We start from the raw sequence: 24,471 nt of genomic DNA, 5'->3' as shown, positions 1-24,471 counted from the left end.
AAGATAATTGATGAAGGTGGCTACACTGAACAATACGAAATTCAGTTTAGCTAAAACAGACTTCTGTAGGAAGAAGATGTCATCTAGGACTTTCATAGCTAGAGAGAAGTCAATGTCTGGCTTCAAAGGACAGGCTGACTCTTGTTAGGGATTAATGCAGCTTGTGGCTTTACGTTGAAGCCAGTGCTCATTTACCATTTGAAAAAATCCTAGGCCCTTAAGAGTTACAGTAACTCGGCTGGGCATGGTGGCTCACACCTGTAATCCCAGCACTTTGGGAGGCTGAGGCAGGCAGATCACCTGAGGTCAGGAGTTCGAGACCAGCCTGGCCAACATGGAGAAACTCTGTCTCTATTAAAAATACAAAATTAGCCAGCTGTGGTGGCACATGCCTGTAATCCCAGCTACTCGGGAGGCTGAGGCAGGAGAATCGCTTGAACCTGGGAGGTGGAGGTTGCGGTGAGCTGAGATTGCGCAGTTGCACTCCAGCCTGGGCAACAAGGGCGAAACTCCATCTCAAAAAACAAAAAGAATTATGGTAACTCTACTCTGCCTGTATTTTATAAGCAGAACAACAAAGTCTGGATGGCAACACATCTGTTTACAGGATGTCACTGAAAATTTTAAGCCCACTGTTGAGATCTACTGCTCAGAAAAGAAATACTTCTTTCAAAATATTACTGCTCATTGACAATGCACCTAAGTCACCCAAAATCTCTGATGGAGATGTACAAGGAGATTAATGATGTTATTTTCACGTCTGCTAACACAGCATCCATTCTGTAGCCCATGGATAAAGGAGTAATTTTGACTTTCAAGTCTGATCATTTAAGAAACACATTTCATAAGGCCATAGCTGCCACAGATAGTTATTCCTCTGATGAATCTGGGCAAAATAGATTGAAAACCTTCTGAAAAGGATTCACCATTCTAGATGCCATTAAGAACGTGTGTGATTCATGGGAGGAGGTCAAAATACCATCATTCACAGGAGTTTGGAAGAAGCAGATTCCAGCCCTCATGGATGACTTTTAGAGGTTCCAGACATCAGTGAAGGAAATAACTACAGATGTGGTGAAAAGAGCAAGAGAACTACTAGAATTAGAAGTGGAGACTGAATTGCTGCAATCGCATGATAAATTTGATTGGATGAGGTGTTGTATCTCATGGGTAAGCAAAAAAAGAAATGGTTTCTTGAAATGGAATCTACTCATGGTGAAGATGTTAAGAACATTGTTGAAAAAACAAGAAAATATTTACAATATTACATACACTAAGGTGATAGGGCAGAGGCAGGGTTTGAGAGGATTGACTCCAGTTCTGAAAGGAATTCTACTGTGGGTAAAATGTTACCAAACAGCATCATTATGCTATGGAGAACCATCTTTTGTGAAAGGAGGAGTTAGTGTGGCAAACTTTATTGATGTCTCACTTTAAGAAATTGCCACAGCCATTCCAGCCTTCAGCAGCCACCACCCTGCTCAGTCAGCAGCTTATCCACATCGAGGTAAGACCCTCCAACTATCAACAAGAATACGACTCATGAAGGTGAAGATGGTTGTTAGCATTTTTGGCAATAAAGCATTTTTAAATTATGGTACGTATTTTTTTTAGACACGTACTGTTGCACACTTAACAGACCACAGTATAATGTAAACATAATGTATATGCACTGGAAGACCAAAAAAATAGTGTGACTTGCTTTATTTTGATATTTGTTTTATTATGTGGTCTCAAATTGAACCTGCACTTTTTCCAAGGTATGCCTGTATTCTGTTTCTTAGAGGAACTCCACATATTTGTATAAGCTTGGCTCCACCCTATTCTCACTGTGTGTGACTATGCTGGTCATAAATGTGTTCATACCCACTATGTGTCTATAAGACAAAACCTATTCTGACTTGTCTTTTCCCATGCTTTTTCATCTTTCTACTCTAGGCTAAGAGTAGAGGTAGATCTTGGAGAAGAGGGACCTGACAAAATTTTAATGTAGTTGTCTTTTTCTTTGACAAAGGAAGGAAAGCCCATCTCAAGAGGTCCTTTCTTTTTCTGTGTTTTGCTTTCTCCATCATTTCTTAAGAGGCCAAAGTGTTCCTGCAGCCCTCTGCCTGTCCAAAATCTCCCATTGCCACCCTGAGTCTCCAAGACCTGCTTTACCCTCATAATTCTCAAATTCCAAATTTGTGTCCCACATTCTCATTCACTTCAAAAATTCTGTTCTTTGCCTGGGCATGGTGGCGCATGTGCCTGTAATCCCAGCTCTTTCGGAGGCCAAGACAGGAGGATCACTTGAGCCCAGGAGGTCGAGGCTGCAGTGAGCTATCATGGTGCCACTACACTCCAGCCTGGGCAACAGAGCAAGACCCTGCCTCAAATAAATAATATAATAATAATAATTCTATTTTTAAAATATTTATTGTTAGGAAAGCAGTCTGCCTAAGCCATATTATTATGCCACGAGGATCATGTTGCATTTCTGCTAATTATCACCTTTGTTTTCTTCTAGGCTCGTTTGGCTTCTTCTCACCTCCTCCTTCTCACTTCAGCTTTTTGGGTGTTGAAAATTTCTAAACTTTCCTCTTTTTCCTTATCTTATTTAGATAATGACACCGTTTGTTGTGTTATATGGATACAGTTGTCTATTTTTTTCTTATTTTCACACAGCCCAGCATGTTTTGGGAGTCCCTGGCAGACAGTTTTGTTTACTTCTAGTTATTAAAACTGACATCGGATAAGACTATCACTGGGTTGCTAGCTGTATATGATTAAACATCATCTACCCCCAAGATCAGAAGAGGAGAAATAGCGACAGATTCTTACCTTTTGTAAAGGAAGGGTAGTGGAAGCACAGCTCCTCCATTTTACTCCGTATCTCATAGATTGAACCTTGCAAAGGAAATTTTTTTATTATGTAAAGATAGTTGTAATTGTTATTTACCATTTATGGTAAATCAGGCTTACCATTTATGCCTGATTACTGTTCAGGGTAACAGTAGTAGCTCTTTAACAAAACCCTAAGCCATTGAAATCAATACCTGGAGGGAGAGAAAATATAGTATTGAGATACTGGGGTGGGGTGGCTGATTAGTGACAGAACACCAAGGCAACTGCAGTTTTCTTCTAGTAAAATTATGTCCTACTGTGTTTATAATCAAGTAAAAGTGAAAGTATATTTTGTAAGCTATGTTTACTTTCAGCATATTATCTGTTTACATAGGTTCTGTTAAATATTATTTACTGTGGTTATCAACACAACATTTAAAAACCAGAATTGCATATACTTGTACTATCAATGTTTGTACTGTCTTGGAGGTTAATAGATAAAAAGCATTTTAACAGTTTAAAGAACGTCATTATCGTTTGTATTTTTATTTTAACAGAAGGGGACGAACTGGTAGTTCCTGAAACATCAGATAATAGTCGGAAACAAATGGTTAGAAACATTAACAATAAGCGGCGTTATTCCTTCAGAGTCCCAGAAGAGGAAAGGATGCAGCAGAGGAGGTAGATACTTAACCTGTACTATCATCCATGCCTGCTTGTACCATCTGAAGGACTACTTGGTGATGATACTATATTTGATTTGGAAGGAAAATTGGGTATCTGAAAATCTCATTCATCTGTGGTGTCAAAAACTGCAATAATGAATGTAACTTCTCACTGTCATTTTAATTAATATTCTCAAAATTGTGAGTATGCACTGGATTAAAGTACCATATTTTTATTCACTTCATTCACTTCTCTATGTATATGGAATAGTCATATTTTTGGATTGTGTACCTTTCTACAATATAAGCATAGGACATAGCTGTGCATACAGTAAACCTGTATATGTCTAAGAAGTTCAGACTAACTACTCTCTTCATGAGCAAACAGGAGTGTAGTATTTACAGTTACATATAAGACCATTTCTAAAGTGTTATTAATCATTTTTAAAGAGATACATAAAATGTTCAGAATTATATGTAAAACAAAGTAGAGCTTCTTTGATGTCTTAAGTGTTTAAAAAGACCCTCTACTATTCCACCTAAAATCATAAGATCTTTCTTTTAAAATTTAAAACAAAATATTCTAAGGAAGTACATTTTTAATTGAGTATATTCTGTTACTCTATATTCTTATTAATGTGATTTAACAGTTGTATTTTTATTAAGAAAATTAAGCTTAATTTTTTTCATAAGCTACATAAATTAACTGTGGAAAAAGTATCTAAACAGATGCTTTGTCTTACAGGGAAATGCTACGAGATCCAGAAATGAGAAATAAATTAATTTCTAATCCAACTAATTTTAATCACATAGCACACATGGGTCCTGGAGATGGAATACAGATCCTGAAAGATCTGCCCATGGTAAGAGGAATTAAGAGTGAGTGTAAAAAAGGGCGGGTGTGGGGGGAGTATAAATACATAGGCTTAAATACATGCGTAGACTTCAAAGGATATGTGAAAGTAATGAGGAAATGTTTCTCTCAGTATACCACAATATGTCTAAGATACATGATGACATACCTGATGAACAAAACATAAAATTTAGACATCTGTCAAAAGCCAAACAAATCAGGTTCTTACTTAGTTCCATATTGGAGAATTTCTCCCATGCCTAGGTTTACTATTGGTGGTGGAAGAAACTACCAAATTCGGAGAGGTTCTATACCACATTTGGAATGTGGTTGCCAAATCACTAAAATTTCACTACGTGTTAGCAAATCAATACAGATATTTGGCCTACTCTTTTTTTTTTTTTCTTCTTCCCAGAGAACCACATTAGCTTGGTCATTAATGGTCACATCTCTCCAACAGTTGTGAAATTAAATCTTTTTCCTTTGCCCAGTAACAAACATGTTACCTGGTCAGTTGTACGTGAAAAAGTATAACATAGGCCAGATGCAGTGGCTCATGCCTGTAATCCCAGCACTTTGGGAGGCCAAGGCATGAGGATTGCTGAGGCCAGGAGTTCAAGACCAGCCCAGGCAACATAAGCAAGACCCCATTTCTTTTTTTTCTTTTTTTGAGATGGAGTCTCATTCTATCACCCAGGCTGGAGCGCAGTGGTGTGATCTTGGCTCACTGCAACCTCTGCCTCCCAGGTTCAAGTGATTCTCCTGCTTCAGCCTCCTGAGTAGCTGGGATTACAGGCACCCACCACCATGCCCAGCTAATTTTGTATTTTTAGTAGACATGGGGTTTCACCATGTTGGTCAGGCTGGTCTCGAACCCTGACCTTGTGGTCTGCCCACCTTGGCCTCTGAAAGTGCTGGGATTACAGGCGTGAGCCACCAAGACTGACCAAGATCCCATTTCTATAAAAACATTCCTGGGCATGGTAATGTGTGCCTGTAGTCCTAGTTACTCGGGAGGCTAAGGTGGGAGGGTTACTTGAGCCCAGGAGTTTGAGGCTGTGGGGAGCTATGATTGCCGTTGCGTTGGGCAACTGAGCAAGACCCTATCTCAAAAAAAGAAAAAAAAGTACAACATTGGAGAACTATTCTGTTTTAACAATATGAAGATTAGGCTCTCAGACCAGTCATGTTTAAATTAAGAATATTAGTGGAATTAGCCAGGCTCTGTACATTTCATTACCATAGTTCTCCCAGCATACTATTAAAACTTTAAAAATGACCCTTTTGATTGGTAGTGATAGCTGCTAAATTTTGCACAGAATTTTAAGTATAATTCATATTTCATGGCCATTTGGGAGATGATTTGTGAATCTTGACCCAAATTGCTCTCTAAGGAAATCTGTCTTAATTAACCACATTATCAACACTACAGTGATAGAAGATATAAATATCTATCACTGACAGAGAAATTGATTGATAATATAGTTCGGTGTGCAGTCAAGTTTCTTTAAATTTAAAAAAAACGCCTTTTAAAGGGAGGTTTGCATTTATTTCATGGGAAGAAGAAATATCTGCATTCAAGTCTGAGTTCTTCATTGTAAATGTCTCAGTTCATCAGTTGGCTCTGCTTGCTTATAAATGAATGTGACATTCTTATTACCATTACCAATAATATCAAAATATTATTATATATTCATAGTAATATACTTTTCTTTGTGGAGTTCAAACCAGCCTCATTAATCACTTACGTTTTTGGAATAGGGTCGGCTGTGCTGAGTAAATACTTAAAAAGTGCAAAAACTAGATTACAGCTTATCTTGATATAGTACTTTTAAAAATTTTCAGGTCGAGCACATTAAATATTAAAACTGTTATACTTTTCTATCATGTTTAAAAGCTATACTATTTTTTTTTTTTCAACCTTTTCCTGGGAGTGAGATCTCAGATTTCTCTCCATTCTTTTCCCATTAGGAACATTTGCTTAAAGTCCTGAGTCTGGTTTTCCTTTAACCTCAGAAGTAAACATAACTATCGAGTCCAAAGCCTGTTGTTTTTCCTTATGGAAGGTGGGATGTCAGGCACAAAATACCTTAAAGAATTTTTTAAATTGTGATAAACAGTTGAAATGTGAATATATTTGTGACTTATATTTGATAAGTGCTGTGTAGTATTTTAATTAAACTTTTTAAATTGAGTTAGTTTTTTCAATACATAATATGTAGTTAGCATTATGTAGGGATAGCAGGATACAAATTTCAAATATGTAAGTTGCAAAGCAAAACATCAGCAAATATAAAATTATTTCAGTAGTTACAAGGTTTTAATAGATATTCTTTTAAAATTTAAATTTCTTACACTTTTGTTTCATTTTACACAGAAAAGAATGTTTTTATCTCATACATTCCAACAATGTAGCTAGAAGTAGTATAGAAAATGTTTGTAGACATTCTATTCTAGCCTGCATACTACAGTGTTTAACAGAATGTTACTCTGCTTAGTATCCTTCTGCCATCAGGTGAAAAATCAGTTTGCTAATGTTCCAGAGTTCTTTCAGACCTTCATATCCAATAAGACTATGCACCTTGATGCCAAAATGTCAGATTTCAAACATTATAAGAACTTTTTTTATCAGAGATCCCTCCTCTACATTTTCTTCCTTCTTCCTTCCACCACTTTAAGAAAAAAAAAGAGATAAAAGAAAAAGAAAAAATCTGTATCTTATTTTTTGTTCAAAATAAGGTCTATATTGATAAGCAAAACAAGTGAAGATAGCATTTTCCACAGAATCATTAGACTGCTTGGTTTTTAGTGTTTGTTGTCACCTGATTTTGTTAACACATGATAATTGTTCTTTTTGGCATTAACACAAGTGACTTTTTACCCTCTCATTGCAATTCAGTTTTTAATGTACCTTTCATTGCTTTAATGTTTTCTTATCACGTAAGTGCTTTTGTATTTCCAGGACAAGAAGTTGGTGTAAATTTTTGAAACCTGTTTCTTCACCTGTACATGTAGTATGCATCAAAGATTTTATCTGTCTGAATTCCTGTTCTTCACAACCAGATTTTATTTTCACATGACTTTTTTCTATTTCACTACCAAAGGACATATAACCTGGGGCTTTTTTATAGGCATCCATTTAATCATCTAACAAATATTTATTGAGCACTTACTTTGTGCCCGGAACCATCTTTATCTCAGAGTAGACACTAGTAAATACAATAATATGCATGTCTGAAAATAATAATGATATGCATGCCTGTACTTGTGTATGTATCTATTGAAAAGCTTGTGATATTTTAATGTATTCTCAGATGTTAATATGTTCTTTCCATTGAAATGGAATTATTACAAACTGTCTCATAAAATAAAGATGAATTAAATTTATCTAAAGTTAACATATATGAGTTTTTAAATACCAAAGCCACATGTTGTCATCTATTCAAAGAGCATGTGTCCCAGACATTTTTATATTTTAATTTATTCAAATCAGTATTGCTTTCCTGTGAAATACTTATAAGCTTAGAAAGTTTATTGTATGTCTTTAGAAATTTAATTCTGTTGCTTTTGTGCAAGATGTTCTTGAAACAGAATTGTTTGCTTTTTGAATATGGAAGGAGCAGTGAGGCTAAGGGAGTCATATTCCTCTATCAGATGCAAACCTTTATTTGTATCTAAGTGAGCCAAGACAATATAAGCATTAATATAAGATGGTGTGTGTGGCTTATAAATAGATGCTATATTCATTTTCTTGAATTTTTAAAATAATTTACCGTTTTAATACATGGTTGCTATTTGTGATAAAGAACAAATTTTTCTCTAATTTGGATGCAAGAATAATACTTTACCTCTAGAAGATTTATTTTTAGCACATTACATTTCTCCTAGCTTTTTATCCATTACTAAAATTGTTAATAAAAGTATATTTTCGAGCTTAGTGACATCCTGGAGCTTAAAGATGTAATTTTGCTTCTTAAAGTCAAAGTTTCATGTACGTCAGTACAACCTCAGAGGGTACTGATTTTATTCATATATCTAGAATAAAAACAAGACCTTACAGAAGAGCCTTTCTTTGAAGGCTAGGTAATTTATGCAATCTTTTTACAAAGCAGGTTCATCTCAGCTCATGGGAACGTGAATTCCATGCTGGATTCAGTTAGCATTCTCTCCAACACGCCATTCACCCTCTGCCTCTAATGAAGGGATCATGTTTTCTGGAAACATAACTGTTCTTCAAGAACTGAATCTTGAAAATTCCCATTAGAGAAGGTGACTGGCTACTGAGTGATAGTTCCTGCGTAATCAGAAGTAGTTCTTTTATCTCTAAAAATAGTCCTTGGATTCAAAAGCTTTTTTCTGTATCTTTGATATTACATTATTTCATTTTAAAAAAATATACCTGAACATTGAAGGGAAGATTTTTACCTTGTTAAGAAAACAAACATGTTCTTTTTGGGTGTCTAAATGGAGATAAGCTCGGGCTGCTTAAAGGTAAACCAATAATTAGTATATTCCATGGTTAACTGTTATAAGGAAATAAAATCAGTAAAAACAAACACATTATCAGGGAATGGTTTTACATGGTTTTAGATTTCTAAAGAAACAGTTTCATAACACGTCTATTTAGAAGCTGTTGTAGGTTCACTTGTTCATGTTCTTGCTTGTTTCTTGCTTTTTCTATCCTTAATGTTTTTGATAGATTTTTGCCATATTTTGATTGTGTTATTACATAAGAAAATACTGAACTAAACTCTGAAAGTCTTGTATCTCTGAAAGTCCAATTTCTCCTTACTTATTTTAATTAAAGAATAATTTTACAAAAAAGAATGATCTTTTGCAAATCAACTATTTAAGTAACTGGCAAGAGTATTACAAAATTTAACTTTCTAAGACCTAAAAGTATTTCATTAAGGATTCAGCTCTGATATCAGATACTATTCCATTTGTTCTGTGTGCATGTTTTGTGAAATGTGAATCCATTTTCATCACCTTATTGCCTTTTTTCATCTTTCTTTTGTTTTTGATAGCCAGGTTTCCCTTATCCATCCCCTCATCATCACTCCGGTCTGATCTCCTCTCCGATCAACTTTGAACACATCTATCACATGACTGTTAATTCTGCTGAAAAATTTCTCTCTCCTGATTCCATAAACCCTGAATATTCCCCGTCTCTGCGCTCTGTCCCTGGTACACCAAGCTTTATGACTCTGAGGGTATGAACAGCTGAGTCAGGTGTTAACTTTCACTAACCATGTATGGATTTCCTTTTGCCTGGCTTAAAAGTAACACCGCTGAGATGGTGCCGTCTTGTGAACCTTTTCCTTTGGCCTATTTCTCTTCTGCCAAACTTCTCCTCTTCCTCTTCCTCTATTTATCTTCCTCTTCTTTCCCATTTCTATTTTGTTTCTTCTTTTGAGGAAGAAGATGGAGGAATAGGGAAGATTTCAATTTTCATTTTTGAAACACAGTATTAAAGATTTATCTATGTTTAATAAAAGTTTTTCCCATTGTAAGAAATAGCTCTCTATTCTGTTAAAACAAACAGGAAAGGGCTCCCAGAATATCTGAATTTTTTAGCTCCTTACCTTATAACCAGTTCAATTCAGTGAAATGTTTTATATTTAGTGAGGTTAAAGTCTGTGGTAGAACCCATCCACAGACCTATCTACAATAAACCCCTTTTTGAAAAGCTTAAAAATCTCCAAAGTGAAAAGTTAAAAAATTAATATTAATGAGTAACAAAAATTCCAAAAATAAGTTAGATTTTACTAATCTTTGAGTTACTGAAATGCATGTAATTCCAACCAGGATCCAAGGTAAGAAAACTAAAGCAAAGAAAGAGGAAAATTTAAAAAGCATGCTGTATTCTGAAGGATTGTGGCAGCTGCTGTTGGTCTCTTCCATTCAGCTTGTATCTTTGCTACCAGTGGCTTTGCAGTAGGGTGGAGAGCTGGTGGCCATTAAAGCTGAATATTCATATGTCCATCAAGTGGTGTATGCTTACAGTAACTTCAAGGGAACATTTTCTGAAGTTAGTTTTGCAGGTAATAAAATGTTTATATTGTATCATGCAAACCACTTCCCATACTGTCCCCTAACTTACAACAATAGTAGATCAATTTTTGTATTTATATATGTAGAAATTTTCCAATTAGAAAATTAGCTATAGGATGGGAAGTTTATTTTTTGTTGTTTGTATTATAAAATTATTCTAAATTATAATGTTTTAAATGTTACTGACATTTAAATTATTATATCACTTAAATATCTTATCTGACAAAATTAAATTAACCACGATAAAATAAGCCTGAGTTTGCTTAGACTGCAGGGAGTGGATTCCAGAGGAATTTTGTGTATGTTAATCAGGAACTTTTCACTGGGCATGATGGCTCATACATGTAATCCCAGCACTTTGGGAGGCTGAGGCAGGAGGATCACTTGAGCCTAGGAGTTTGAGACAAGCCTGGGCAACCATAGCGAGACCCTATTTCTACAAAAAATAAAAATAAAAAAATTAGCTGGATGTGGTGGCACATGCCTGTGGTCCCAGCTACTTGGGAGGCTGAGGGGAGAAGATCACTTGCGCCTGGGAGGTCGAAGTTGCAGAGAGCCGTGATTGCACCGATGCACTCCAGCTTAGGTGATAGAGAAAGGCTCTGTCTCAAAATAATAATAATAATAACTTTTCATATAAAAGACCATGGAAATGTTGCTTTAGTTAGTCATCTATAACTAGAAATACTGTACCATCAAATGAAAGTCTCACCCTAATCTTATACATATTTGTACCTTGAAAGGACCAGAGGCTTAGGTTACTTGTCACTTTATAATGAAGTTTATTTAACTCTAGCTGACTGAATGATAAACTTTTTTTTAACAAAACTTTTTTTTGTCATTCCTTTATTACTTCAGCCTAAGTAATAAAGCTACTAAGTTGTTACTAAGTTTCAGATACAGTTTGTAGCCTTAATTTTTGCTGTTTATTCTAGGATAGGTTTGTTTTATAGGAAAGGACAACATCAATGTATCTTAAGGTTTACAGAAAAACAATAAAAAAATGTATAGCCTGAAACGGATATTCCCATCTCCTTTGAGCTTTTCTTTGCTGCATTGTTCACATGTTGCTTGCGTCTTACAGGGTTGCTCTTGTATATGTGTCTGTTGAATTGCTAGCATTGACTATTTCCATTTTAATTTTTTTATTTTCTTAGAGAAAAAAAAGCATTTGCTTTAAATAACGCACCAAGAATTACATGGACTTTGCAAATTTGGTAGATGAACCAAATTCATGTAGATGGCATGTAGATGGCAGCAGTTAAATTTGGGGCCAACTAGTTGCCAACTTTCAGTATGTGCGATTCTTCAAAATGTATGCTTTGGAGCTTTTCAAGTGGTATTAATGCATGTTTTCCTGAGTGCTGGCTTTGGCCCTTTTTTAGTTGTTTTGCCATAACCTTTTCTCAGGCATTTCAGGTGCATGTAGGAAAGCTCAGTGCTGCAAACTTTCTCTGAGCTCTAACCTCTCCTTGGAGTGAGTTTCACAATTGCATGGCAACTGGGAACTCAGTTTCCAGTTCTAGACTTTTATTATAACTTAAAAATATTTTTAGCCACATTAGTACATTTCTTTATTGCTTGTTTCTTTTAACCTCAAAAGTCTTAAGTATTTGTGCTGATTTCATTGTATTCTGTGTTAAATTATTTAATTTATACCATATTATAGCAAAGAAGATAGTCATCTTTTAAGTGTTTGCATAAAATGTTATTTTGTATCTTTAAAACACACACAGGCCTGTAACTTCAAATCAATATTAACTAAACACTGTTTTACAGAAAGGATCATATTTTGAAATTACATTGCCAACTGAATTAATCTCAATACTCAAATTAGAAAATTAGGATTGCAGATATAATCTATTCATTTTCCATTTATTTATTTAGCAAATATCTTTCAGCACCTAACTATTTTAGGTGCTGGAGAGTTTAGTGTTGTTGTAATAACAGTCAGTATAAGAAATTATAAGATGACTAAAGAACTGAGGCTAGGGAACCATATGCTTACCTATAACCAGGACAAACTGAACTGTCAGCCTAAAAGCTGAGGACCCTGAGGTGGTGAGTGTGGAGGAGGGTGTGCCTACCAACAGTGTTCCCCTGGGTTTCTGTGTTTAAAGGGCAAGTATGAGGACATTTAGTAAAATATGTAAAATGTAGTTTAAGCATTTAGGCCTTTTCTCTTGCTGAAACTTGTAAAACCATTTAGGTAAGATAGATTTCTATTAACATTAAATAGCATAAGTCATGAATAAACATAAGTCATACCACAAAGTTTATCAATGTATGGCAGGTATGTGGATAAATTTCTCTAATGTATTCTCTATGTTAAGCTACTAGAAGAAAGAGTAATATTTTCTGAGCCCGAAATGATGAGAAAAGATTGTGTTTTTGAAACAGTAAAATTAGGCAGACAGTTGTAACATTTTTTAAAAATACACTAGTTAGCTTGGTGTTCTGTTGCATTTGAAAACAGCATGATACAGTATCATCAACTCTTAAATTATGTTGGAAGAAAAGATAGGCAGGAAACACATCAAATTGTTATTAGTATCTGGTGAATTAACAGGTGACTTTTTTGGTCTCATAATTTCATTATATATTCTATAGTTCATGAGTATTACCTTTATAATCAGAAAAAAAGCAAACAATTTTAATGAACTAGTTAGCACTGAGAGAACACCAGGTTAATAAATATATCTTCCAGTCACATTTTGTTATGTCTTAGTGGCTATTACTATCTGTGAGATTTTTTGATGATGTAGAAAAGATAAAGGATTACCCTATAGTAATGGTAGCCTATAGCATTCTATGAAGAGAACATCTGTTTTCAAAGGACAGTTGCATGTTATAGTTTAACTTGGAATTAAACTATTTGGCTTTACTTAACAAATTGATCCTTTGGAAAAGTCACAAAACTTGAATTTTTACTGCTTTTAATGTGTGATTTTTTTTTCATTGCATTTCCATTATAGAGTTAGGGTATTGTTTAACACATGTAAAATTTGTGATCCCCCCACCACCAAGCAGAATTGCTGGGGGGTTGTTTGTTGTTGTTGTTGTTGTTGTTGTTGTTGTTGTTGTTGAGACGGAGTCTCGCTCTGTCGCCCAGGCCGGAGTGCAGTGGCGTGATCTTGGCTCCTCCAGCAACCTCCACCTCCCAGATTCAAGTGATTCTCCTGCCTCAGCCTCCCGAGTAGCTGGGACTACAGGCATGTGCCACCATACCCAGCTAATTTTTTTGTATTTTTAGTAGAGACAGAGTTTCACCATATTAGCCAGGCTGGTCTCGAATTCCTGACCTCGTGATCTGCCCACCTCAGTCTCCCAGAGTGCTGGGATTACAGGCCTGAGCCACCGTGCCTGGCCAGAATGGCTGTTTCGATATGACTAAAAGGAGGTTTGAAAGTGATACTGCAGATGGCTGTATGAGGTTGTTACTAGAACAGAGGAAAGAAAGGCACATAGTGGGACTGGGCTACATGCTTTCTTTTTGCTAGTGTAATTAGCTTCATCCTCAGACAAGCCCCAGGAGGCAGTTCTTATCCTCATAATACAGCTGAGGGAACTGGGGCACAGAGTTTAGCAACCCCAAGCCCTGCTGTCAGTCAGCTGTGCAGCACAGATGTGAGTAGTGGGCCAAATCCCTCCATAGCCTGTGCTCACAGCCACCATGCTGCCTTTATGGCACACCCTCACAAACAGCCAATGAAGGAGAGGCTGGCTGACAATAGGCTAGTAAGATTACCATCATTTTTGTAGCTATGAAAGAAAAATCAATAAGGAGTAGATAAATCTTCTAAGTAAATACATATAAATCTGTTTATAAATTATAAGAAATCAAATCCAGACCATTTGCGTCAGAAGATGCTTACATGAGGCTGGGATTATGTGAAAAAATGGAGAAAAGCCTTATGAGTGTCAAAAGATGTTAATAACATGGTATATGTAATTTGTCTTCTCCAGGATTTATAAAGAATATTAAAATATTTTTCCCTCCTCTGGACTTTTGTCAGCCCCAACATCTCATCCTCCTGGTCTGAAAAAGATTGGGGCCTTTGGGGAGGCAGCATGCTTTCTGTTCTCAACCGTAATCAGACAGCTCACCCTGCACACCACCTATGTGGCTATCCTTTAGGCGTGCGTGATTTGCAAAACATTCTGTGGCCTATTTTCCTACCTCACACACTAAAATCATTCAATAATTAAATGGAACTATCAATAAGGAGTAGGTAAATCTTCCAAGTAAATGTATATAAACCTGTTTATAAACTCTTTGAAATCAAATCCAGACCATTTACATCAGAAATTAGTTTTCAAACTAATATTCCCAAATTAACTAACTTCACCTAGGTTGTGAGTATTGCAGCGTCTTATTTCTAATCCCAGTACTACTATTGGTGTGAGTCAGTAAAGATGCCTGGTGACTGGGGTGTGAACTTATAAATGGCACATTTGGTATCACATCAATAAAACATTTTCTTGAGAAGAATATAATTTTAGTAGAATTTTCTCCAAATGGACGTATCAGCTGTTAAGCAAATAAAAATGTCATACATAGTAAAAGCTTTCAGTTATCGGCAAATGTCCATGTAATTCTACAATTCACTGTCACATCTAACCATATAACTTTTACTTACTGTGTTTACAAACAAAAAAATGCTGTTTTTTACTGATAAGTATTTCAGTAAGTATAAGTACTTATTCCTGATTAGGATGAGATTTACTTCATGTTAGGGTTTTATTACTTTTGTGGGTGGGAAAGACTATATAATCTGCCATTCCTTACTCTGTGTCATTCTGGTCAAGATGATTTTATTTCTTGGTAATTATAGTGAAAAATAGACATCTCTGCAGAAAAATCAGTTTCTTTCTGGCTAAAGAATGTCTCTCTCACTTTTGTTTATAGAACCCTCGGCCTCAGGAAAGTCGGACAGTATTCAGTGGCTCAGTCAGTATTCCATCTATCACCAAATCCCGCCCTGAGCCAGGCCGCTCCATGAGTGCTAGCAGTGGCTTGTCAGCAAGTAAGTGCCGGGGCTACAGGAAGGTGCCTCTGAGACAGGGTGACCCCCAGCTCCCTCTCCTGTCCCGTGGGTGACATGTCCTTCACTTACGTGTGCCCATTGCATTCTCAAGTGGCTGCAGTGTCTCAGACCCTGCTGGGTAATGCCTCATAGGCACAAATGCAGTTGTTAAGAAAATAGTCCCAGAGTCCTTCTAGAGTGTACAGGCCATCTGGGAGACAGACAAATATGATTACAAATTGTGATGATAAATGCTCTGAAGGAAGTAAACAGTATACATTAATAGAGAATAACAAGGGGTAGCTGTTAGGGATGAATCCCTACTTGGCAGAATAATGAGGAAAATCACTCCCTAGAGGTGAGTAATGTTTGGTTAACTGAAAGAAGGCTAGCATGGCTACATGGTAGTGGTGAGGAAGTAACAAAAATTAGAGCGGGGTAGCAGGTAAGGGTCAGACCAGCAGGGACTTGAAGACCAAGGTAAGACATTTTTTACTTTATTCAAAAGGAAAAGGAAGACTTTTAAGTAGGGAAGAATTTTCTTTCAATTTACATTCTTAAAACAATCCTGCGGGCTGCCAAGTGGAGAATGGACTAGAGGCAGGAAGAGTGGAAGCCAGCATCCAGATAGGAGACTCCTAGAGTGGTCCCAATGGAAACCAATGAGGGCTTGGGATGCAGCAGGGGCAGAAGGAGAGAAGATGGTAGATTCTCCAGATATATTTTCAGAGTTAAAAGCAGTAAGACTTGATGATGAATTAGTCGTGGAAAAGTAAGGGAGAGAGTTGAAGATGACTCCCAGACTTCCTGCTAGGGCCTTAGTATGATACCATTTACTCCCATTTACCACCGTTTAAGAAGGGGCTGAGGCAGGACATTCCACGCATGTCCAAAGGTCCCGAGGTAGCAAAAAAAAAAAAAAAAAAAAAAGTATCTGTTTGATTCACTGAAAGAAGGCTAGGAATGGATTCAAGAATATACCCTTTACTACAATAAAGATAACATTCATGCAGTACACATGTTTGAGGTTCCATTAGATACCAACTCTTCTGCTGAGGTGCTGGGGATAAAAATACATATATGACCTAGTACCTGCTTTCAGGTGTCTCACAGTCTTTATTAGTCTCTCTCTCCGTTTTTTTTGTTGTTGTTGTTTTTTAAACTGTACTCGGAACTGCAGCATCTCTTTTTTTACACTTTAAAACTAGAACCTTGAGCTAAGGGACCATAGAGAGAAAAAACTGTGCTCCATGGTGCACTTAGGTTCAGCTACTGTCGCGGAGCAACTTTTTGGTGGGGGAGGAAAGGTGTGTAAAAAGATATTGTCTGCCTGAATAAAATTATACAAAGATGCTAAAGGCTACTTACCTCAAAATGAGAGAAATGTACAGATGGGACATCTGGCTGATTTAAAAAAGTAAATTTTACTCCCGTCAAATTCACTGCGATCTAAGGTATTTCCTGGATTATAAGCAGTGCGATTGTAGATTGTCAAGTGATCATTGTAGCTTCACTTGGGGAAGAATGTTCTTGGCTGAAGGTTGCTTTTCTGTAACTTTCTCAAGTGTGTGCTTTCCCGGGAGCATGGTACTTGCTTGGAGATCAGAGAGAGTGTCGATCGAGTGTGCCAACGTAAGTGCAGTCCCCAAGTGTACCAGGTGCAACTTAGTGAAACCTTTTTTCACCTCCATGTAAATGAACTTTAAGAGAAAGTAACTGCACTAAATCCAATTTCACATTTAAAAGTCATTGAGTCAGAAAACTTACTTGTTCCCTTCTATTCTCGAATGTTACATATTTGAATTCAAGTCTTCTGATGCAGATTGAGTTTCCTCCATTCATTTGCTCTTCATTCAGCAAATACTGATTTTGGCACCCAATTTGTGCCCAGGTATTTTTTTTTTAGATTATGGCGACATAAAGATGAATGATGCTGTATTAGTTATCTCTTGCTGCATAAGAAATTATCCCACAAATTAGCTTTAAAATAGCAAACATTTATTATCTCATAGCTTAAAATAGCAAACATTTATTATCTCACACTGCCTCAGGGTCAGGAATCTGGGAACATCATAGACTGGATGGCTCTGGTTCAGGGTTTCTCATCAGATTGCAGTTGAGCTGTCTGCTGGGGCCACAGTCACCTCAAGACTCAGCTGTGACTAGAGAATCAGTTTCCCAGCTCACCCATGTGGTTGTGGACACGTCTGAGTTCCTCACCGACTGTTGGTTGGAGGCTTCCCGTTTTTGCCAATGTGGGCCTCTCCATACCCAGTGCCTGAGTGTCCTTATGGCCTGGCTGCAGGATTCCTCCAGGGCAAGTGATCAGAGAGACAGAAGCAGCAGTGTTCTACCTAACCTCAGGAGTGCTGTATCACCACTTCTGCAGTATGCTGTTGATCACAGAGACCAGCCCTGGTACTGTGTGGGAAGGGACTACATACGAGTGAATACTAGAAGGGACGATCATCTTGGAGCCTGGCTATAGACATAGAGCATGCTTTCAAGGAGCTTTCAATTGACAAGAAGATGTTGAAATGTACAGTTTGCAACTTTCTTGCCATTATCTCCTAACATCATCTGTACCCAGTATGTAGCCCTGACCACAATGAAAAAATCTTGCCAAGTGGGAAAATGACAACCACTTTTATTAATTATCTTTTTATTAGCGATAGCTAGATTTGATGATTGATGTAAGCTGTTACTATAAGTTATCTAGAAGTCAGTTACAAAGGTTTTACAACTTTAGGAATTAAGTGATGGTCCATCATTCCTTACCTGAAACCCTTGAGGCCAGAATGTTTTTATGTTTTAGAAAGGGATCTACCACATATTATGTTATATTCCCAGCAAGATCCATGACAAACACATTAAGTTCCCACAAACACATTAATACTTACACAGCAAAAGTTATGACTGTTTACACTGTAAATATAGGAATAAATGTAGTCTTTATAAATAAAGCCTAAAGTCGGCCTCCAGGATTTTTTTGGGTTTTGTTGTTGTTGTTTTGTTTTTTGTTTTGGTTTTGCGTTTTTGTTTTTTGTTTTTTGTTTTTGTTTTTTTTGAGACAGAGCCTCACTCTGTTGGCCAAGCTCGAGTGCAGTGGCACGATCTTGGCTCACTGAAACCTCCGCCTCCCAGGTTCAAGCAATTCTCCTGCCTCAGCCTCCCGAGTAGCTGGGACTACAGGTGGGTGCCATCACACCCAGCCAATTTCTGTATTTTTAGTAGAGACGGGGTTTCACCATGTTGGCCAGGCTGCTCTTGAACTCCCGACCTCAGGTAATCTGCCCGCCTCAGCCTCCCAAAGTGCTGGGATTACAGGCGTGAGCCACCGCACCCAGCCCAGTTCACATTAGGTTTTGTCATCACATGAATTTGCATCAAGCTTGTGGAAAAACTTTTGGTTTTCAGCACTTTTGGATTTGTGGAATTGCAGATAAAGATAGGCCCTAAACTGCAAAGATTTAAAGAGCCAAGACAGCCCATCTCCTTAGACGTGCTGAAGTGAGGCTCCCATATCACTGCTGATGGCATGCAAACGACAGACTGGAGCTGGCCTGGCATTCTTGTCAAGGCCCTTAACGCGTTCATTGAGTTTGGCCTTTTTTATGTCCCTGGTTACCAGCTGCTTGTCCAGTAAAGATACAAGAGGAAAGACCCTCTCGGGAATGCCAAGGGGCATCTGGTGTTTAGAGTGCCTCCTGCTGGCTTCAAGACTAGCCCAGCTCATATAAAATGTTTCCAGAAGGACAGCCAGCCAAGAGAGGAACAGGCCAACTATGTTCAGTCTCTACAGCAAGAAGCGCAGGATCTTCCACAGCCAGACTCACGATTTCATGATGCAAAGTCAGATTGAAACAGCGGTGCTCACCATGCTTCCTTCCCTCCTTCCTAGTTCACCTGAGGAATGAGACCCGCTCCTGTCAGCAGTAGGGGCTCACTGGGAGCCTCCCAGACCCTCCTGGAAGTCATGCAGAGGTTGGACATTGCTCATCCCCAAGAGATTTAGGGCCCAGTCCCCAGAGTCACCACTTAAAACTGTCTGGAAGGGGCTGTATCCTGAGTACAGTACGTGGTCTCAGGCCAGAGGGTCCCCAGGCCCCTTTTGCTGTTCAATCGAAACAGCCCTGCCTTGATTTTTTTTTTTAAAGGTTGTAGTGTTTGAGTGTAACCTTTCTTTGAAAAGAAAAATTCCTGAAGTTTAAAAGTGAAAAAAAACATAGTGGAAATCACTGGGGTGGGATTCAGTTCAGTTATCTGCTCTATAAATGATCGCTAGGAAGGAGGGAGGCAGTGAAAAGACCAGAAGCGCAGTGTGGGCCAGCACACACCTGTCTTGCATGTTACTCTCCATGCATTGAGTGGTGAGTTGTTCACACAAAGTCCTGTAAGGTAGAATTTATTTTTTTAACCTAAAGGTGAAGAAAATGGAAACTCAGGTAAAATAACTTGCTTAAGTTCACACCATTAGTAAGCAGAGCAGTGGAAGTCTCTGGCAGTTTGACTTTCTGTGCAGAATAACAAAATGTTAAAGTAACTTTTTCATTATTTTTTGAACTGAGCACTAAACTAGGCAAGGAATTGGAAGAAAACTCAAAAAATATTTTATGGCGTTCAGTTAGCTTGTAATCTAAGGAGACACACGTTCCACATCAAAAAAATAAAGAGTATATTTCCCAAGAAATATGTCAACAAATGAAGACGAGTGCATGTGGAGAAACCCAGTGGTGGGGATGGAGTGTTAGGAGAAACGTGTCTCCTGGGGAGTGAGGTTGTCAGTGATTCTCAGCCCGAGGGGCCTTCTGGAATCATCAGGAGAGCTTATTATTATTATTATTATTATTATTATTATTATTATACTTTAAGTTCTGGGATACATGTGTAGAACATGCAGGTTTGTTACATAGGTATACATGTGCCATGGTAGTTTGCTGCACCCATCAACCCGTCATCTACATTAGGTATTTCTCTTAATGCTATCCCTCCCCTAACCCCCCCCACCCCCCGACAGGCCCCAGTGTGTGATGTTCCCCTCCCTGTGTCTGGGTATTCTCATTGTTCAGCTCCCACTTGTGAATGAGAACATGCGGTGTTTGGTTTTCTGTTCCTGTGTTAGTTTGCTGAGAATGATTGTTTCCAGCTTCATCCATGTCCCTGTAAAGGACATCAACTCATCCTTTTTTATGGCTGCATAATATTCCATGGTGTATATGTGCCACATTTTCTTTATCCAGTCTATCATTGATGGGTATTTGGGTTGATTCCAAATCTTTGCTATGGTGAATAGTGCTGCAATAAACATACGTGTGCATGTGTCTTTATAGTAGAATGATTTATAATCCTTTGAGTATATACCCAATAATGGGATTGCTGGGTCAAATGGTATTTCTGGTTCTAGATCCTTGAGGAATCGCCACACTGTCTTCCACAATGGTTGAACTAACTTATACTCCCACCAACAGTGTAAAAGCATTCCTAGGCTGGGCGCGGTGGCTCAGGCCTGTAATCCCAGCACTTTGGGAGGCTGAGGTGGGTGGATCACGAGGTCAGGAGATCGAGACCATCCTTGCTAAGATGGTGAAAACCTGTCTCTACTAAAAATACAAAAAATTAGCTGGGCATGGTGGTGGGCGCCTGTAGTCCCAGCTACTCGGGAGGCTGAGGCAGGAGAATGGCGTGAATCTGGGAGGCAGAGCTTGCAGTGAGCTGAGATCGTGCCACTGCACTCCAGCCTGGGCAACAGAACAAGGCTCTGTCTCAGAAAAAAAAAAAAAAAAAAAGTGTTCCTATTTCTCCACATCCTCTCCAGAATCTGTTGTTTCCTGATTTTTTAATGATCACCATTCTAACTGGCATGAGATGCTATCTCATTGTGGTTTTGATTTGCATTTCTCTAATGACCAGTGATGATGAGCTTTTTTTTGTATGTTTCTTGGCCGCATAAATGTCTTCTTTTGAGAAGTGTCTGTTCATATTCTTCACCCACTTTTTGATGGGGTTGGTTTTTTTTGTTGTAAATTTGTTTAAGTTCCTTGTAGATTCTGGATATTAGCCCTTTGTCAGATAGATAGATGGCAAAACTTTTCTCCCATTCTGTAGGTTGCCTGTTCTCTCTGATGGTAGTTTCTTTTGCTGTGCAGAAGCTCTTTAGTTTAATTAGATCCCATTTGCCAATTTTGGCTTTTGTTGCCATTGCTTTTGGTGTTGTAGTCATGAAGTCCTTGCCCATGCCTATGTCCTCGATGGTATTGCCTAGGTTTTCTTCTAGGATTTTTATGGTTTTAGATCTTATGTTTAAATCTTTAATCCATCTTGAGTTAATTTTTGCATACGGTGTAAGGAAGGGGTCCAATTTCAGTTTTCTGCATGTGGCTAGCCAGTCTTCCCAACACCATTTATTAAATAGGGAATCCTTTCCCCATTGCTTGTTTTTGTCAGGTTTGTCAAAGATCAGATGGTTGTAGATATGTGGCATTACTTCTGAGGCCTCTATTGTGTTCCATTGGTCTATATCTCTGTTTTGGTACCAGTACCATGTTGTTTTGGTTACTGTAGCCTTGTAGTATAGTTTGAAATCAGGTAGTATCATGCCTCCAGCTTTGTTCTTTTTGCTTAGGATTGTCTTGGCTATACAGGCTGTTTTTTGGTTCCATATGAAATTTAAAGTAGTTTTTTCTAATTCTGTGAAGAAAATCATTGGTAGCTTGATGGGGATAACATTAAATCTATAAATTACTTTGGGCATTATGGCCATTTTCGTGATATTGATTCTTCCTATCCATGAGCATGGAATGCTTTTCCATTTGTTTGTGTCCTCTCTTATTTCCTTGACCAGTGGTTTATAGTTTTCCTTGAAGAGGTCCTTCACATCCCTTGTAAGTTGGATTCCTAGGTATTTTATTCTGTTTGTAGCAATTGTAATGGGAGTTCACTCATGATTTGGCTCTCTATTATTGGTGTGTAGGAATGCTTGTGATTTTTGCACACTGGTTCAAGCGGACCTAATACACACCTACAGAACTCTCCACCCCAAATCCACGGAATATACATTCTTCTCAGCACCACATCACACTTATTCTAAAACTGACCATGTAATTGGAAGTAAAACACTCCTCACCAAATGCAAAGGAATGGAAATTATAAGTCTCTCAGACCACAGTGCAATCAAATTAGAACTCAGAATTAAGAAACTCACTCAAAACCGCACAACTACATGGAAACTGAACAACCTGCTCTTGAATGACTACTGGGTAAATAACGAAATGAAGGCAGAAATAAATAAGTTCTTTAAGACCAATGAGAACAAAGACACAACATACCAGAATCTCTTGAGACACAGCTAAAGCAGTGTTTAGAGGGAAATTTATAGCACTAAATGCCCACAGGAGAAAGCGGGAAAGATCTAAAATCGACACCCTAACATCACAATTAAAAGAACTAGAGAAGCAAGAGCAAACACATTCAAAAGCTAGCATAAGACAAGAAATAACTAAGATCAGAGCAGAACTGAAGGAGATAGAGACACGAAAAACCCTCCAAAAAATCAGTGATTCCAGGAGCTGGTTTTTTGAAAAGATTAACAAAATAGGCCGCTAGCCAGACTAATAAGAAAAGAGAGAAGAATCAAATAGACACAATAAAAAAATGATAAAGGGGAGATCACCACTGATCCCACAGAAATAGAAACTACCATCAAAGAATACTATAAACACCTCTACAGAAATAAAATAGAAAATCTAGAAGAAATGGATAAATTCCTGGACACATACACCTTCCCAAGTCTAAACCAGGAAGAAGTTGAATCCCTGAATATACCAATAACAAGTTCTGAAACTGAGGCAGTAATTAATAGCCTACCAGCCAAAAAAAGCCAGGACCAGGCAGATTCACAGCCGAATTCTACCAGAGGTACAAAGAGGAGCTGATACCATTCCTTCTGAAACTATTCCAAACAATAGAAAAAGAGGGACTCCTCCCTAACTCATTTTATGAGGCCAGCATCATCCTGATACCAAAACCTAGCAAAGACACAACAAAAAAAGAAAATTTCAAGCCAATATCCCTGATGAACATTGATGCGAAAATCCTCAATTAAATACTAGCAAACATTCCAGCAGCACATCAAAAAGTTTATCCACCACGATCAAGTCGGCTTCATCCCTGAGATGCAAGACTGGTTCCACATACGCAAGTCAATAAACGTAATCCATCACATAAACAGAACCAGTGACAAAAACCACATGATTATCTCAATAGATGCAGAAAAGGCCTTCGATAAAATTCAACACCTTTATACTAAAAACTCAATAAACTAGGTATTGATGGAACGTATCTCAAAATAATAGCTATTTATGACAAGCCCACAGCCAATATCATACCGAATGGGCAAAAGCTGGAAGCATTCCCTTTGAAAACTGCAACCAGACAAGGATGCCCTCTCTCACCACTCCTATTCAACATAGTATTGGAAGTTCTGGCCAGGGCAACCAGACAAGAGAAGGAAATAAAGGGTATTCAGATAGGAAGAGAGGAAGTCAAATTGTCTCTGTCTGCAGGTGACATGATTGTATTAGAAAACCCCTTCATCTCAGTCCAGAATCTCCTTAAGCTGACAAGCAACTTCAGCAAAGTCTCAGGTTACAAAATCAATGTGCAAAAATGACAGGAGGACTTTTAAAGTTAAGTCAGAAACTCTGCAAATTGTTCTGGGATAGGGCTGGGCATTGGTGTTTGTAAAGCTCCATCATACGCTAAACAGTAAACCACCAGTGTTGCTGATCTGCAGTCAGTCAGTCACAGTGTCGAGGAAATGCCAGCGAGCCTGTGACTGCAGCCTAGGGGCTTCGCAAAGAAGCTGAGGAAGGGAGGTGGAAGGGGGATTACCAAGGACAGAGTCTGCCCAGGCAGGCTCTTGTTCAGTTTATTTATGAACGCTTGTGTATCTTGGTGGTCATTAGATAAATGTGCTGCTTTAAACTATCATTTTTTGACATTTTTCACTGAATTCTTAATGTGAAAAACAATTGAGACGTTAAACCTGCAA

At 37.9% G+C, this 24,471-nt stretch overlaps 1 protein-coding gene across 20 annotated transcripts in view; it reads left to right on the top strand.

Moving 5' to 3' along the window:
• The window catches only part of CDC42BPA (CDC42 binding protein kinase alpha), a 323,893-nt gene that overhangs the window by 293,380 nt on the left and 6,042 nt on the right, over window positions 1-24,471 (top strand). For 12 of the 20 annotated variants that reach the window (XM_055371555.2, XM_055371619.2, XM_055371627.2 and 9 more), the window contains 4 exons: window positions 3,381-3,504; window positions 4,234-4,351; window positions 9,369-9,554; window positions 15,305-15,422. In XM_055371555.2, coding sequence (XP_055227530.1) covers window positions 3,381-3,504; window positions 4,234-4,351; window positions 9,369-9,554; window positions 15,305-15,422 — 546 coding nt within the window. The remainder of the gene's footprint in view (window positions 1-3,380; window positions 3,505-4,233; window positions 4,352-9,368; window positions 9,555-15,304; window positions 15,423-24,471) is intronic. The other 8 variants (XM_055371684.2, XM_055371673.2, XM_019031344.4 and 5 more) reach the window with 1 other exon arrangement.

This window comes from Gorilla gorilla, chromosome 1, assembly GCF_029281585.2.
Source record: "Gorilla gorilla gorilla isolate KB3781 chromosome 1, NHGRI_mGorGor1-v2.1_pri, whole genome shotgun sequence".
Classification (NCBI taxonomy): Eukaryota; Metazoa; Chordata; class Mammalia; order Primates; family Hominidae; genus Gorilla; species Gorilla gorilla.
The sequence above is the reverse complement of the archived record's forward strand: the minus strand, read 5'-3'. Positions and strand labels throughout refer to the sequence as shown.